The sequence below is a fragment of the Cucumis sativus genome, chromosome 1 (genome assembly GCF_000004075.3).
Source record: "Cucumis sativus cultivar 9930 chromosome 1, Cucumber_9930_V3, whole genome shotgun sequence".
Classification (NCBI taxonomy): domain Eukaryota; kingdom Viridiplantae; phylum Streptophyta; class Magnoliopsida; order Cucurbitales; family Cucurbitaceae; genus Cucumis; species Cucumis sativus.
The window spans coordinates 10,996,518-11,011,917 of record NC_026655.2 but is presented as its reverse complement, the minus strand read 5'-3'; the positions used below and the strand labels follow the sequence as shown (position 1 = coordinate 11,011,917).

The 15,400-nt window shown below is 36.7% G+C and overlaps 1 protein-coding gene across 2 annotated transcripts in view; it reads left to right on the top strand.

Moving 5' to 3' along the window:
* Nucleotides 1–15,400, top strand: part of LOC101214549 (sister chromatid cohesion protein PDS5 homolog A) — a 34,822-nt gene that overhangs the window by 18,188 nt on the left and 1,234 nt on the right. Inside the window, exons 23-31 of one of the 2 annotated variants that reach the window (XM_011656465.2) lie at nt 875–970; nt 1,063–1,701; nt 1,879–1,986; nt 5,972–6,051; nt 13,865–13,916; nt 14,048–14,134; nt 14,244–14,281; nt 15,063–15,125; nt 15,204–15,358. In XM_011656465.2, the coding sequence (XP_011654767.2) occupies nt 875–970; nt 1,063–1,701; nt 1,879–1,986; nt 5,972–6,051; nt 13,865–13,916; nt 14,048–14,134; nt 14,244–14,281; nt 15,063–15,125; nt 15,204–15,358 (1,318 nt within the window). The remainder of the gene's footprint in view (nt 1–874; nt 971–1,062; nt 1,702–1,878; nt 1,987–5,971; nt 6,052–13,864; nt 13,917–14,047; nt 14,135–14,243; nt 14,282–15,062; nt 15,126–15,203; nt 15,359–15,400) is intronic. The other variant, XM_011656467.2, reaches the window with a different exon arrangement.

Sequence of the window (15,400 nt, the reverse complement as noted above, 5' to 3'; positions counted from 1 at the left end):
CACCTATACTTCCCTTGCCCTTTTGCCCCAAGAGGTTGGGATTAGATTTTAAGGACTTCTGGCCACAATGTCTTCTGGAGTCGTTCTTGGAGTGGTTTTTGTGGATGTAGATAGTTGTAGCTCGAAGGGAAGTAAAATTTTTGTGATGTGTGGCTCAGGTGAGCCTTTGGTTTAGAAATTTTGGAAGGAGATAAATCGGACGATTTCAAGATAAGTTGTATACTTACTTTTTCTTTTATAACACTGTATAAATTATTTCTTCTTTATGGTGTCTAAGACACAAGGAATTCAGCCTAGCTCTAATTCTCTGGGATTGGGATGTGGCGCTTCACTAGTTTTTCTTTGGGGTTATCTCACCCCTCTGAATCTAGATTGTTTTTCTCCTTTTTGCTGGTATAATATATCTCTGTTTGTTAAAATCTCAATAGTTGGAGCAATTCTTTATAGTTGACTTTTGTTTTGTTTTGTTTGTTCGGTTGTTTAAGCTGTTCGTTTTAAGGGCACATCCTTTTATACTTCATTTGTCAAGCTGGTTTACCCTTTTGCTGTTTGTTTATGAATTCATTTACTAATTTATTTTATAAATTAATATTCATGCACATGCTAAATTACGACTTACTGTTGGGAAAAAATGTTAAAAGACGTTTCTTCAACATTATCCTTTAGTATTGTCATGATATTGAGTGTTGTGGATCAGTTAATTGGAGAATTAGTCATGGGTAATGCCGATAGACTGATGTTAATGATACTATAAATCCAAATTGGGCCCTAATGTAACCTCCTTGCCCCGAAAAAAAAAACTGGGGGCTTTATACTTGGTTCCTGCATTGTGGTTTGGTGAATGTTTACTGATGTGATCATATGTATTTGACAGGCTGATCAAACTGAAGGTGAATCAAAAACGTGGTTGGTAGATGAAAATGTTTTGGCTCACTTCGAGTCACTCAAGTTAGAATCAACTGAGGTTGTTGTATGTTTTATTACTATGAGTAATTTTACATGTGACTGTATCATTCATTTACTTCCTAAATTCTAATTTCTAACATGATATTTGATCATCAGATTTCTACAGAAGCTGGTGTGGATGAGGTTCAGAATAAAGATGAAAAAGATGGAAATGATGTGCCTCTTGGAAAAATGATTAAAGTTTTGAAGTCACATGGATCAAGGGAAAAAAAGAATAAAAAGGTAAAAAAGAAACTAGTTGAAAATAAACATGCCGAAAATGATGTTGATATCTTAACAATGGTGAGGGAAATAAATCTGAGTACTACTAGCCAACCTGAATCAACCAATGGTCATGAAGATTTTCCTGTTAAGAGAACGAGTGTGGATGCAATGCCTGCAAAGAGCAAAAAAAGAAAAAATAGTGATGCAACATCCGTTCCAGTTCCAAAACATCAAAGGTCATCATCTGACTATAGTCGTTCTAGACCTAAAAGTAAAAAGGCACATTCACCTGGCTCTCTTCGAGGAGGAGTTTCTCCACTAGAGTCGAGTGAAATCGACGTGGGGAATAACCATGATTCAGATGATGATGTATATGAGGCGAAGAAGATTGGTAGAAGCAGTGAGTCAGATTTGTTGGTCTCATGTTTGAAAAAGTCTATGGGTTCTTCCAAATCTAAAGCCAAAGGCTCAGGCAGGGGTCACAATGATGAGCAAAATGACCTTGAAGATTCCAGTGACCTTGATATTAAGGTGGCATCTTAGCTATGTCTTCTGCTTTCTTTCCCCCTTTATATGTGAATAATATATGTTGCATTTGTTTAATTCCTTCTTTATTTTTATTTATTTTTTATTTTTTATTTTTTTAACATCATGAGTTTCGTGAGTCAGGACAGCTTACACCCACCATTCCTTTTGTTTATCTTGCAGCATTCTAGTGTGCTGAAAAAGGTTGATAAGAACAACACAACTAACTTAAAAGCCTCTAGTGGGGCTGTTAAGAAGAGGAAACGAAGAAGCATTGCAGGACTAGCAAAGGTATGCCGATAGCGATATTCATGTTATTCTAAGTGTTGGTGATATATAATTAAATTTGCCTTCAACCACAAGCTTAAGCTTTTGGATGAATTGGTGGTTTAATATGGTATCAGAGCAGGTGGTCTAGGGAGGTCCTGTGTTCAAGCCCCTGCATTGTCGTTTCCTCCCCAATTAAAATCAATTTCCACTTGTTGGGCCTTTCAGATATTTCAAGCCCACAAGTGAGGGGGAGTGTTGGTGATATATAATTAAATTTGCCTTCAACCACAAGCTTAAGCTTTTGGATGAATTGGTGGTTTAATACTAAGCACGTAACAATAGAACTAACTTTAAGGTTCTGTTGATATAAAAAAATGCACCTTCAACTTGTTAGGGGATTAATATCTGAATCTTAAGTATGTGTGCCGACAATTAGTCTTCTTTTTACCAAACGCAAGCACAAAGCTTTCTTTTAATGTATAGTGGACACCTCCAATTTTTTTTAAACAAGAGGCAATTCTTTTGTTAATAAATGAAAATAATATAAAAGTTCAAGGACTCAAACTCCCATAGGATGTGAAAAAGAAGAAGAGAAAAAATGCTACCAACCAAATAGAGCAAAACTTGAAAGATTTCCACTTGGAGACTAAATAGGCCAAATTGAAGAGATCAAAACAGAGACTATTAGGTTTTGGGATTCCCCTATTTCATTAATCAATTAAATGTTTCTTAGCCTAAAAAACACCAATTAGAGCAAAACAAGCTCTCCAAACTAACGAAAAAACCAACCAAACCTAACGTACCAACCACTGAGTCCTGAACAAACCCAGCAAAAAACAAAAAGAAAAAGAAAAAGAAACCATGCAACAACCCCGGCCTGCAAAGCTCCCCAAAGATCAGCCTAAAACAAGATCTGTTCGAATGAGAAGCCTGCCTCCAGACACCATCAACGCAAAAGTAGAGCAACATGAGAATCCACAAAGAAAGTGCGCTAGAGGTAGTTCTATGCTCTTTTTTGATGCAAATACAAGGAACCACTCATCTATTATAGCTGAAATTCTCTCTTACATAATTGGAGTTTTCTTTTAGAATCCCACTGATTGAGTCCGTCATTTTGTGTGACACCATCCTATTAATGAATTTTGTATCCTATCTACAAAGAGAAAAACTAATGCTAACGCTTACAGAGAGTAGTGCTGAATTCTTTTAAATAATGCAAAAGATTTTTAATCTGAGGCAGTATAGATAGGGCAAAAAAATCCACCATCTTTAGGATGAATCTTAGATAACTCAAGCTCAATGTCTACCAAACTGGATTGTTTACTGTTAAAAAGAGGACATAAACCAAAAAACTCTTTATTAATTCTCAAGCTTGAGTCTCCTCTTTTCTCTCTCCTCTCTCCTCCTCTCCCACCCACGGCTTCTCCCTGGCTTCAGCATCCTCTAATTCCGGCAAGATAAGTAGTTTCAGACATGGAGGTGAAAAGCTGCAAAATCCAAGATTCGTTTTACTGTATATGGTTTGAAAGAGGATATTTTCATGTTGAGGATGTAGATTTCAGAATTATTCGCAAAGTGTCTAAGCTCCAACTTGAATGGTTCGTGGAAGCTATTACGGACCTAGTGAAAGAACCGGAATGGAAGTTCTTTTTGGAAAACAGAAATGAAGGACATGAATCAGCAAGGCTAACTAAATTTCGAACTCCTTCAGGGTGGTTCATGAGGTGTGTAGCACGAAAGGGATACGGTTACATCTCCTTTATTCACATCTTTTCGGGTTATTCTAAGAAGGGATGGTCTTCATTTCTTAATATGATCAAGGACTTTTTGTTAAGGAAGTCTGCTGACTCTGATTTTTTTGTAGCATCGAGAATGGGACCAATGAGCCCGCCACTCTGACTTCAAAATGGGGTCTGTGGGCCGGAAACCTCTCTTTGATGATACTTGAACAAGAAAAGGTGGATCTCAGTTCTAGCTGTGAGGGGGCGAAATGTCTTATTCATGATAAGACGCGCTTTAGATTCTGACTAAAGTAGTCTTCCAACACATGAGAACTGATGAATGGCTCCTTCTTGAAGAAAGAACTGAGTAAAAGATAGCTCTGGTGCATTGTCAGATCTAAACACCTTGATTGTTTTGTTATATTGAGTTTCTACATAAGCAAAAAATTGAGAAACTATTTTCAGTACATCAGACTTGTTTCTCATGAGAAAAACCCAAGTATATCTACAATGGTCATGAACTACAGTGAGGAAATATTTATAGCCTTGTGAATGAGTTGAAAAAGGGCTCCAAACATCAGCATGTATCATATCAAAATTTATGGAAGTTCTATTATTATGTGATTCAAAGGATAACTGTTTCTGTTTTGCTAATGAACAGATTTCACATGAACGAGTTTTATTTAACATAGAAGAATAAAGAGATAACACATCTTTTAGAGCTGACAACCGAGAGATAGATGGGTGTCCAGGTCTTGGATGCCAGATATCAGGAGTTGCACAAGATATTGCAATAATAGGAATGTGGAAAATCAACAGCTTTATAGGGATTTTCAATGATATATAGACCGTCATGTAGTTTACCCATGCCAATCTTTTTCAAAGTGGATTGGATCTTGCTTGAATATCACAGCCATCATCAAAAAATCTTATAGTGAGTGTGTTATCTTTCATTAAAGTACTGACAGATAGCAAGATGTATTGAAATTCTGGTACAAAAAGGACATGTTGAAGGACTATGGGGCCAAAAAGTATTACTGAGCCAACATCATGTATGGGATTTTGAGAGTTGTTGGGAAGAACAACTAAGCTGGCAATGGGCTTCAAGTTAGAGAAGATATGTTTTTGGAAACATATATGTGTTGAAGCTCCTGAGTTAATAATCCATTCATTTTTAGTTTTATAAGGAGAGTAAGTACCTGCTATATGAGTGGTGGTATCATGATCATTTTTAACAAGGAGTTTTGACTGTAGCATGGAGAGTATGTTGTGGCACTGAGTTAGTGTCTCGTTATCCAGTGTGGTACTTGATGTAGGAGATATTTGACTGATTTCTGTAGTATTATTTGCAGTAGGTGGATTATTTGATGGAGATATACCTGGTTGTTTGTTTTATTCTTTGGTCTATAGCCCGGGGGAAAACCATGAAGTTCGTAACATTTGTCTATGGTATGTCTGGCTAGATGGCAATATGTGCAAACTGGTCTGTTCTGGTTTGATCTGTTAGGATTATGGGAGGAGTTTTGACTGGAGTTTGGTTGAGATTATGTATGGCATTGATGTGGGTTTGGATTTTTGGGCGGGTAAGGTGAGGGAAGGAATAGGAGGTTTTGAAGTGGACTGGTGCTGTTCTTGTTGGACTATTAATGAGAAAGCTTTGTTGATCGCTGGTGGAGGATCCATGAGAAGAACTTGTGAGCGGGCATGGTTGAAATCATCATTCAATCCCATTAGAAAATACATGAGATACTCAAATTCTACAAGTTTTTTCAATGGATTTAGTGCCGGCGCAAGTACATTTACCACAAGTGCAACCTAGGCGATATGAAGTGTATTCATCCCATAAGCTCTTGATTTTGGAGGAATATTGTAACAGATTCTTGATCTTGCTTGAGAGTGGATAGGTCACATTTCAACTGGAAAATCCATGGACCATTTTGATGGAACACCAGGTTTTTTTCAATCAATAGAACTTTATTGATAGTAATTCCTACGTTTGATTACAAGAACAAATGAAAGCAGAACAGATCGAATTGAGGAAATCTCAATTCGGTTACAATTTCTCTCTCTGTTACCTTATCTCTCAAAGATGCACATAATTCCTTACTAATCTCAAAACTTAACTTTGAGATCTTGCTTGTTCTTCTTGAATACTGATGTTCCACGCTTAAAGATTATGTTTATATGTTATTATCCTTCTCAAGTTATTTGCCCAACCAAGTCTATATGTTATTTCTCATGCTTAAATTATATGGTGCCCAACCTGATTCAGTTCACAAATGTAGTGCATGTTCAAGTATGTTGAAAATGATATTGAAGACTTGATGGGGTGCAGAATTAAAGTTTGGTGGCCCATGGATAAACAGTGAGTATACCTTATCTGTCTCATATATGTCTTTTCCCGTTATCTTGTATGTGTGTGTGTTTTATATAATAATAATAGTAATCATTAATACTATTGTTCTTTTATTATATTAAAGAATATATTTTTTAGGAGGAAAATCAAAGTTCGAAAAAAAATTCTCTATTTATCATTGTCTAGGTTTTAATTGCTCTTTCATTTTCGAATGTTGATGAAACAGCAGTGTTCATACATTTTTAAATTGAAAGCGTCCTTTTGAGCATTTGAAGCCATCTTTTTGTTTTAGAAGTCAAATCATTGGCTGGGCCAGGATGAGCCTTCCTTTTAAGCAGGTTTTGTGTTATGTAATGCACATGGCCCAACATGGATCATTAGTAGTAGGTCTGGTACTGTTGGGTCAAGCCTCCACTTCGATTGATTTGGATAGCTCAGGCTGGTTCTTCACAGCATTAGGCGCAAGCTCAATCTCCGATTGATTGTATGTTTATCTGTCCTCAACGCTAAACCCCTTTGAGGCTTTCTAGTTTCTACCAAGGATTTCTGAATACCTTCATTGCGTTTCTTCTTCCGAAATTCCTTTTCCTTTTTGGTTCTGATGACGTCTCTCAAAATGCTAAAATCAAATGAAAAAATAATGGGAAAACATGTTCATCCCTTGAACATTTACCGATGTGCTTTTTTGTGAAATATACTAAGTGTGCTTCAAATGATATTAATTTGTTATAGAACAATCTTGATTTATGAAATATACAAAGAGGACAGAAGGAATCACAACAAGGATCCTCAGTTGGCTAAAACAATAGCGTATGAGTTGTTAGAAATGGGTTTGGTTTGGACTTAAAAGTAATAAGAAGATAAGAATGAAAAAACATCTTAGATTTGGTCTAAACTTCTCTTGTCAGCTTTGGAAGATGGAGATATTTCTACTTTGTTCAATTCAAATTACCAATGAGATAACACGATAACCATCAAGGTCGGCCATGTCCTTGAAGTTGTGACCACTAATCCTTTGCACAACAGAATCTTTCGAAGAGATAGAAGATGAGAAGTTAAATTGAAACATATACAATCCCATGTTTGATATAGGGCAGTCATCACCTGGATATAAAGAGATGCTTAATGTCATGATGAGACTTGTCCAGGACATGTTGCTATAGTTGTATGCCTATAACAGGCTCTTACTCATGCTTTCTATTGAAATTAGAGACAAACAACAAACACAATTTTACGTGGAAACTCTAGTACTAGGAGAAAAACCACAATGTTGATAATTCTATTATTTTCTAATATTCATAAAGGTACAAAAGAGAAGTATTTATAGGCAACACGAGCCAATTAATAGAATAAAAAATAGGGCAAAGTAAATTACGTAACAATTGAAAGCAATAAAACATGAAACACAAACTTATGTGGAAGCTTGACTTCCAGGAGAAAAACCACGATTTGTTTGTTATTATTTTTTAATCATTTACAATAGGTACAATGAGGGAGAATAAATAGAATACATAATGATATAAAAACGGAAAGAAAAAGGATTTAGGGTAAATTGTTTCCATAAACACCCTATGGGCCAAGCTCACTAATTCTAACACTCCACCTCAAGTTGGGATGTAAATATCAATGAGGTTCAACATGCTAACACAAAAGTCGAAGTTTGGTCCGAGAAGCCTTTCGGTGAGAACAACAGTAACCTGTTGGCTCGAAGGGATGTACAGAATGAATATGCTCCCACTGTCAAGTCTTTCTTTGATGAAATGCCGATCAATCTCAACATGTTTTGTTCTATCATGTTGAACTAGCTTGTTGGTAATACTAATAGCGGCTTTATGATAGAACATCATAGAAGTGTTTCTATATATATGATCGAACGATTACAGAGGAAATTAGAATCGATGAGATCAATTCTTGGACAACAAGAAATAGGCAGAAATGCAAACAAATAGTAATTGTCCAATCAAGGACGCATACAAAATTTCCCACCCTCACTCTCCTTTCTTTCAAGGAATTGCATAAGCTTTTTCTCCCCCTCAGTCCTATTTCAATCTTTTTTTTCTTAACTAACTGTGGGCCCCCTGATGTGGTCCCCTTCCCTTTGGTTTCCTTCCTCTTTTGCACGTGTATTTACATTCATATTCTAAATCCAATACATGAATTTCATATATTCAATTTACCAAATTGTTCTAGTTTTCGTAAAACAATTTGCCTTAATTTCTTTAAATACGATGTTCATTTTCAACCTTTGTTCAAATATTTTTTTTAAAAATCATATTCTAAATCCAATAAGTGAATTTTGTATATTTAGTTTACCAAATCATCCTAGTTTTCATAAAAGAAATTTCCTTAAATACGACGTTCATTTTCAATATTTTTTAAGTAGTCGTTAAGTGCAAATATATATCTTTTTAATTCATATTCTAAATCCAATAACACAAATTGTATATTTAATTTACCAAATTGTCCTAGTTTTTGTAAAATAATTTGCCTTACATTTTCAACATTTTGTGAGCATATATAAATTGCTTTTTATGAATGTGACATGCAACCCATAACCATGTAAATAAGTGCAAATAACCATTGAAAATATGAAGTCTCAAAAACAGAAAACAATCAAGGCTTTTACCAACTCTAGTTTTGTTTTCTAGTGGAAAATTACAATGAATCTAGTTTTAGGCTTCTCTTCTGTTTATAAAATATCGACTTTAATTTTTATTCTTTTTTACGGTGGTTTATATACTTTCAAAATATTTATCTTAGTCATTCTGCAACAATTATTGGGTAAAAAATTCATGAACCTACCATCTCTATAACAAAAGATCTGTTATGTTAATTAACCAAACTTAATTTAATAACCAAAATAACATTATGAAAGTGGGAAAATATAGACAAACCTTTGAAATTACAGCCTCACTAATTTTTAATTTAATCAAATAGTCCTCATAGTTTGCTAATTGTTGTAAGCAATTTATAGTAGTTTGTTAAAATTGTACTATTTTTTCTTTATTGAACTGACATTCCTTAGATATTTAAGCTAATAAACAAAATACAATAAGGTTGAGATTGATATCAAAATTTTAATTTCACAAATATATTGATATGAATTCTAACATAGAGTTGATTGAAGATAATTAAATCAAACCTTCAAATTAAAATTTTAATTGTGTAATCACAATAAATTACCTAATTCAAGAGTAAAAATGAAAATTTTAATAACGTAATTGTACCAAATCATAACTTAAAAACAAGTTTGTTTTTAAAATAAAAAGATTAAAATTAACAAAACTCATAAGTATAGAAATTATAAATGAGAAAAAAAAAGTAGTATTTAAACTTAAATGGATTAATTATAAATGATGAAGGGTTAGGGAAGGGTTAAGGAAGGGTTGAGGGGGGAGGTTAGGGGTAAAATTAGGGTTATGATAATCCTTCCACCAAACGCAAGTTGGGTTCGATAGAGATTGAGAATAAACTACAAACAAATGGGTCAATAATTGCCCCAACATAGGTTTTCCAAGGAACTTGGTTCATAGGTAGGACCATGTTGTGAGGATCATGCCTGGTAGGGTAACAAGAATAGGACTGGTAGACTCTAAGGATATTACCCAGTTAGAGTTAGACACTTCACTCTCACTCTCACTCTCCCTCTCCCTCTCCCCCTAAAGTAGGCTAACGGGAAAGAACTGACGATCCTCAAGAAAGGTGACATCCATGGGGACAAAGTACTTACGAGAAGAAGGATAAAAACACGTATAGCCTCGTTGGTGCAAATGGTAACCAACAAAAACACATGTCTGAGCTCGAGGGATAAACTTATATGGGGTAGGGCCATAGTTATGAATATAGGTTGTGCACCCGAATACCCGAAGAGGAACATAAAAAATGAGGCAGCTAGAGGGGTATGACTCTTTAAGACACTCTAAGTGGGTTTGGAGATGTAGGACACGAGAAGGCATCCATTTGATAAGATGGGCTGCAGTGAGAACAACATCGTCCTAGAGATAGGAAGGAAGGGAAGTGGACAATGCAAGAGAACAAGCGACTTCCAAAAGGTGACGGTTTTTGCACTCTGCTACCCTATTTTGTTGGGTTTTGTTGGGGACTGTAGGCACATGAACTTTGGACAATGTCTTTGGAACACAATAAAATCATTGAGGGTGTGGTTTTGGAACTCACGACCAATTGTCACTTCGCAAAATAACAATCCCTGTAGACAAAGGTGACCTCAAATTTGTTAGAGACGAGAAAGACCCAGGTAAGACAGGTATGATCATTAATAAGGGTTACGAACCACTGTTTCTCATATGAGGTAGTTATCTTGGATGGTCCCCAGACATCACTATGAACAAGTGTGAAAGGATGAGTTGGTTTGTATGGTTTTGAAGGAAAATAAATTTGATGTTGTTTAGCACGAATACATACTTCACAAGATAAGGCAAACACATCAAATTTAGAGAAAATATGAGGAAATAAAATTTTCATATATTGAAAATTAGGGTGGCCTAAACGAAAATGGCACAACATGAAATCTTGTTCAGAAGTAGTAAAATAGGAAGATAAAAACTAGTCCTAGAAATGTTATTAGAGGAGGGGTCGTCATTAAGGAGGTAGAGTCTCCTACTATGTCGGGCAGTGTGCCAATCATCTTCCTCGAGCTCAAGTCCTAAAAAGATAAAGAATCAGGTAAGAATATTGTTGTACAGTTTAACTCATGAGCAGTCTTGCTTATAGATAGCAAATTATAAGAAATTTTGAACACTCAATACATTATATAAGGAGAGTCTTGCACTTGGAGAAATCTTCCCCTTCCCAGCAGTGGGGGCCAAGGAGCCATTTGCAATTTTTAATTATTTTGTTACCAGCACATGGAATATAGGACACGAAGCGTTCAGATGAACCAGTCAAATGATATGTGCCGCCTGAATCCAGAATATAGGGGTTCTTCCCATCAACACTTGTAAGACTTGAAAAACTGAGGTATACCTGATTGGACAATGACAACTAAAGTAGTATGATCGAGATCGGTCTGGTTTCCGTGTGGATTAGGTGGTTGAGAAGGTCCAACAAACTCACCCACATACGCCCGCCTTGTGTTCTGTTTGTCATGGGGAAAGTGTTTCTTACCTTCTGGGGGATGATCATGTAACTTCCAACACTGCTCCTTGGTATGCCATTGTTTTTTGCAATGCTCACAAATAGGAACTGGTTGTCCTTTGTGCTTGTCACAACCATTGGTAGAGGACCTCACACTAAAAGCAGTAGTCAATAGTAGGAGTTGCCGAAATACTTATAGCACTTGTACGATCCTCCTTAAGGCGGATTTCAGAACAGACTTCCATCAGGGAGGGAATCGATCTCTGGCCTAGTATACGCCCTTGAACTATATCAAACTTAGGATTAAGACTACCAAGAAGAAAGTCATAAATCCTATCAATCTCTTCAATTCTAGAGTATTGCAAACCATCACTAGGATTGCTCCAGACTAGTTTGCGTAGGTCCATTTCTTGTCAGATAAGAGAAAGCTCGTTAGAAAAGGATGCGACATCCATGGTTCCTTGCTCATTCATGAACCCATTTTCTTAGCGTGTATAGGAGAGAGACATTTTAACATTTGGAATATAGTTTCTAGGCTATGTTTCAAATATCCTTAGTAGTTGCAGTGTACAGTAAGGGTTCGCCGATCTGTGGCTCCATACTATTGATCAATGTGGATCGAAGAAGAGAGTCCTCTCCCCTCAAGTACCATTCCTGTGGGTCTCCTAGTGGAGGACGAGTGTTTCTCCCGTCAGAAAACCAAATTTATGTCATTCTTCAATGACCATTTTCATTGACTGAGACGATCAAAATAGTTATTGCGGTTCAATTTTTCTCATGAAAAATATCCTGTAGACTGTGCCACTGTAGTCACATAAGAATAGGATAAAGTGGGGAACGAGGTTACCAGCTTCTCAGAATACATCGGTACAAGTGTATAGAGGCCATGAGCAGGAGTGTTTTGTCGCCCCTAAGGTAGCCTCAATTTCTGCAATTTGTTGTCGAAGCCCTTCCAGTTGTTGGTGAGCTATACCCAAAGAAGAAGCGGAAGCTTGCACGTTAGGGTTGGAATGTGGCGAAGATTCACCAACCTCAAATGTTGAGTGAATTTAAGGATTCCTAACATTAGGACGATAACTAAAGTCAGTGGGTGGCAGGGTATACAAATTTGATTGCAGAAGTGGTGGTGGCTGGCTAGAATTAGGTGGCAGCACATGGAGTGGCACGTGGGGGACAATATAGGCCACAGATGAAGACAAGGGTGGCACAGGCAGGTTGGCTGGTTGGTCTGAACTGGATGGGCCAATGCATGTGGCAGCCTAGACGATGGAAAAAAATGACGGAATTACATTGGCTGGCGTTGTATGAAGGCGGCAGAACCATTCATCCATGGCAGCACTGATCTGAGCATCGACGGTGGTGGTGAAGGAGACGGCAGCCCTAATATCAGCAGCTGTCTTCTCTGTTTGGTTTCCATCACAAGTTGTGTTGTCTAGGGTTTGATCAATATCATTCTCTGATACCATATTGAAAAAAGAGACGAAGAACAAACACAAGTTTTATGTGGAAACCGTAGTTGTTTGAAGGCGGTGGAACCATTCATCCATGGCAGCACTGATCCGAGCATCGACAGTGGCGGCGAAGGAGACGGCAGCCCAAATATCAGCGGCTGCCTTCTCTGTTTGGTTTCCATCACAAGTTGTGTTGTCTAGGGGTTGATCAATATCATTCTCTGATACCATATTGAAAAAAGAGAAGAAGAACAAACACAAGTTTTATTTGGAAACTGTAGGTCAGGGAGAAAAACCTTGGTGCAAATCTCATTTTTTTATTTCATATATTAACAAATAATACCAGGGGGAAATAAATAAACTTCAGTGAGAAATAAAAAAGGAAAGAATATTTAGTCAAATCTTCCCCTTAGGCCAAGCCCACTAAATCTAACCATTTAGTTTGCATGTTAGTTTCTTTCCTTGTTTTTTCATGCAAGTGGCTTGTTGCCATTTCCCATGTTTTCTCATGATAGAAGGCGTACTATTAAGGTACGACTAGTTATCATCCTCCCTACCCTGATTATACGCTTATTAAGTCATGGTATATCTCATATTATATGCCAGAAAGCCCACAAAGAATGTTTTCTCAATTGCTTACTAACCTTTTTCAAAACCTTTTCTCCAACGCCATGTTCTGAAAACTGTTTTCCCAAAATGTGGTTGGAGGTTGCGATTTGTCCCGTCGTGCTGTTGGCATTCTCAGTTTGAGTTGGCTGATATAGCTGGGGGTTAGAGCTAGTGCCACTGTTGCTTTGTGAGCTCTGTGAAAGTGCGATTATGACATCATTCTCAAGTTTCACTACATACTGTTATTTTCTTTTTCGTTGATGTTTCGAAAGATTCAGGGCTGGAGGCAATTATTTTTGGGTTCTGTGGTAGTGTTATATAAAGTTCTTTGACCCCCACAACACAGTCCACACACGCACCAATAGTTCTGCTTAGTTGAAGGGGCTTTATGTGAATGCGACCTGTGGTGATTTGCGCTTGTCACTTCTCTTGTTTAATATATTTTGAATAGAAAGGAAATGGGGAAACAAATTATCTTCAAGTCTGTTTATTATTTTTATTTTATTTTTATGTATTTTGAATTGTTCTTGTTTGCTTTGAGAATTATTATAATCACTGAAGTCCCCCTACACTATCTTTTTAAGACTGATTCTGGTATTGGATTTATTTTGTGAAGTCATATTACTATCATCATGTTTCTGATGTACATCATTATTTAAAAATTTCAGATTCTATAAAGGCACAGTGAAATCTTATGACCCAATAAAAAGAAAACATGTGGTAAGCTGCACCATCTTACCCTTTCATTCCCTGATTTCTTTTGGTTCTTGGTGCTTGACAAAGCCAATTGTTTGTGCTTAACTCCTGGCAAAGTTCCTTATAATTTTCATTCAACGACTTTAATATACAAGATACTATATGATGATGGAGATGTTGAAGTTCTCAGACTTGAGAAGGAGCGGTGGGAGGTCATTGACAGTGATCACAAGACTTCAAAGGTATGGGTCTTTTTGCCCATGTCTTTCATATTGCCTTAGATTGCTTGACCATTTTTTTTTATCAGAAGCTAATTAGATTCTCATGATCTTTTCATTTTGTCATTTACAGAAACTAAAACTGTCCAGGAGTCTTCCTTCCCTCGAAGTGTAAGTTCTACCTCTTGGAAGTTCGGTTCATTTTTTCATCAGATCACTTTTAGATGCTATGATTTATTGGTTTCCAAGATCATTATTTAAATGCTTATCTCAAGTATTGATTGTTTGGAGGCCTTCAAGGGGTGGGCCTTGAAGCAAGCGAGTCGTAGGACCAAAAAGAAAAACACTCAATGTTTTTTGGGTGTGGACCTTGATGTGGGCACGGCTTCTCCCGGGCGTCCAGAGCAAAGCTCTGACACTTAGTTATTCAAAATAAAGTATTGATTCTTTGGAGATATGGTGACACGAGAAAACTTAACTCTCTGGGATATTAGATTTTTGATGGGGTCTTGTAATCTCTGAAAGCTGGTTTTGATGTCCAACGGTTGAGGAGTGCATCAAATCAAAATTCTTCTGAAATCTAGAGACCAAAATCTCTGAGAGTTTCACACGCTTCATCTAACCAGCATACTCTAGAACTTTCTCGTCAATTAAGGGCCTTTATCAAATTTTGAACCTGAAAAAAGCTCATTAATTATCTAATTCACGAGGTCATAAAATTTAGGGGATCAGAGCTAAAGGAGCTGCATTTACCTAGGAGTCTCCAAAATTTGATATTGTCACCATTTCCAACTTTTTTCAGTTTTATATCTAATGCTTCTCTTTGAGTGTAACCCATGGGAATGAACACAGTGAATGAGTGTTTACTTTGTGGGTGCACATCTAGATTTTATTCTGCCTCTAGCACACTATATAATGCCCTTTTCTTCATGTGTTTGAAATTCTTTTGCAGTACGCTTGGACTGAAGAATAAAGATTCCGGTGGTTCATGTTCAGTTAAAAAACCATTTAAAATGTAAGTGACCGATGGTAGTGATATTGCTTCTTTTCTATTTGTTACAAGGCACTTGGATGAAGTTTTTCTGTGTTCCAGAACGAAAGGAAAAAGGACGCCAAAGAAAAATTTAAAGCATAGTCAAAATGGTGCATCAAAATTAAAATTTTCGGATGCTGGCGAGAAAGGGAGTTCAGACATTACAAACCCTGGAACTTCCAAAAGGTCTAATGTTTATGACGAAGTGGACTCAGGTAAAACATTTTCTTTTCCATGTTGAAACTCTTCCATATAAC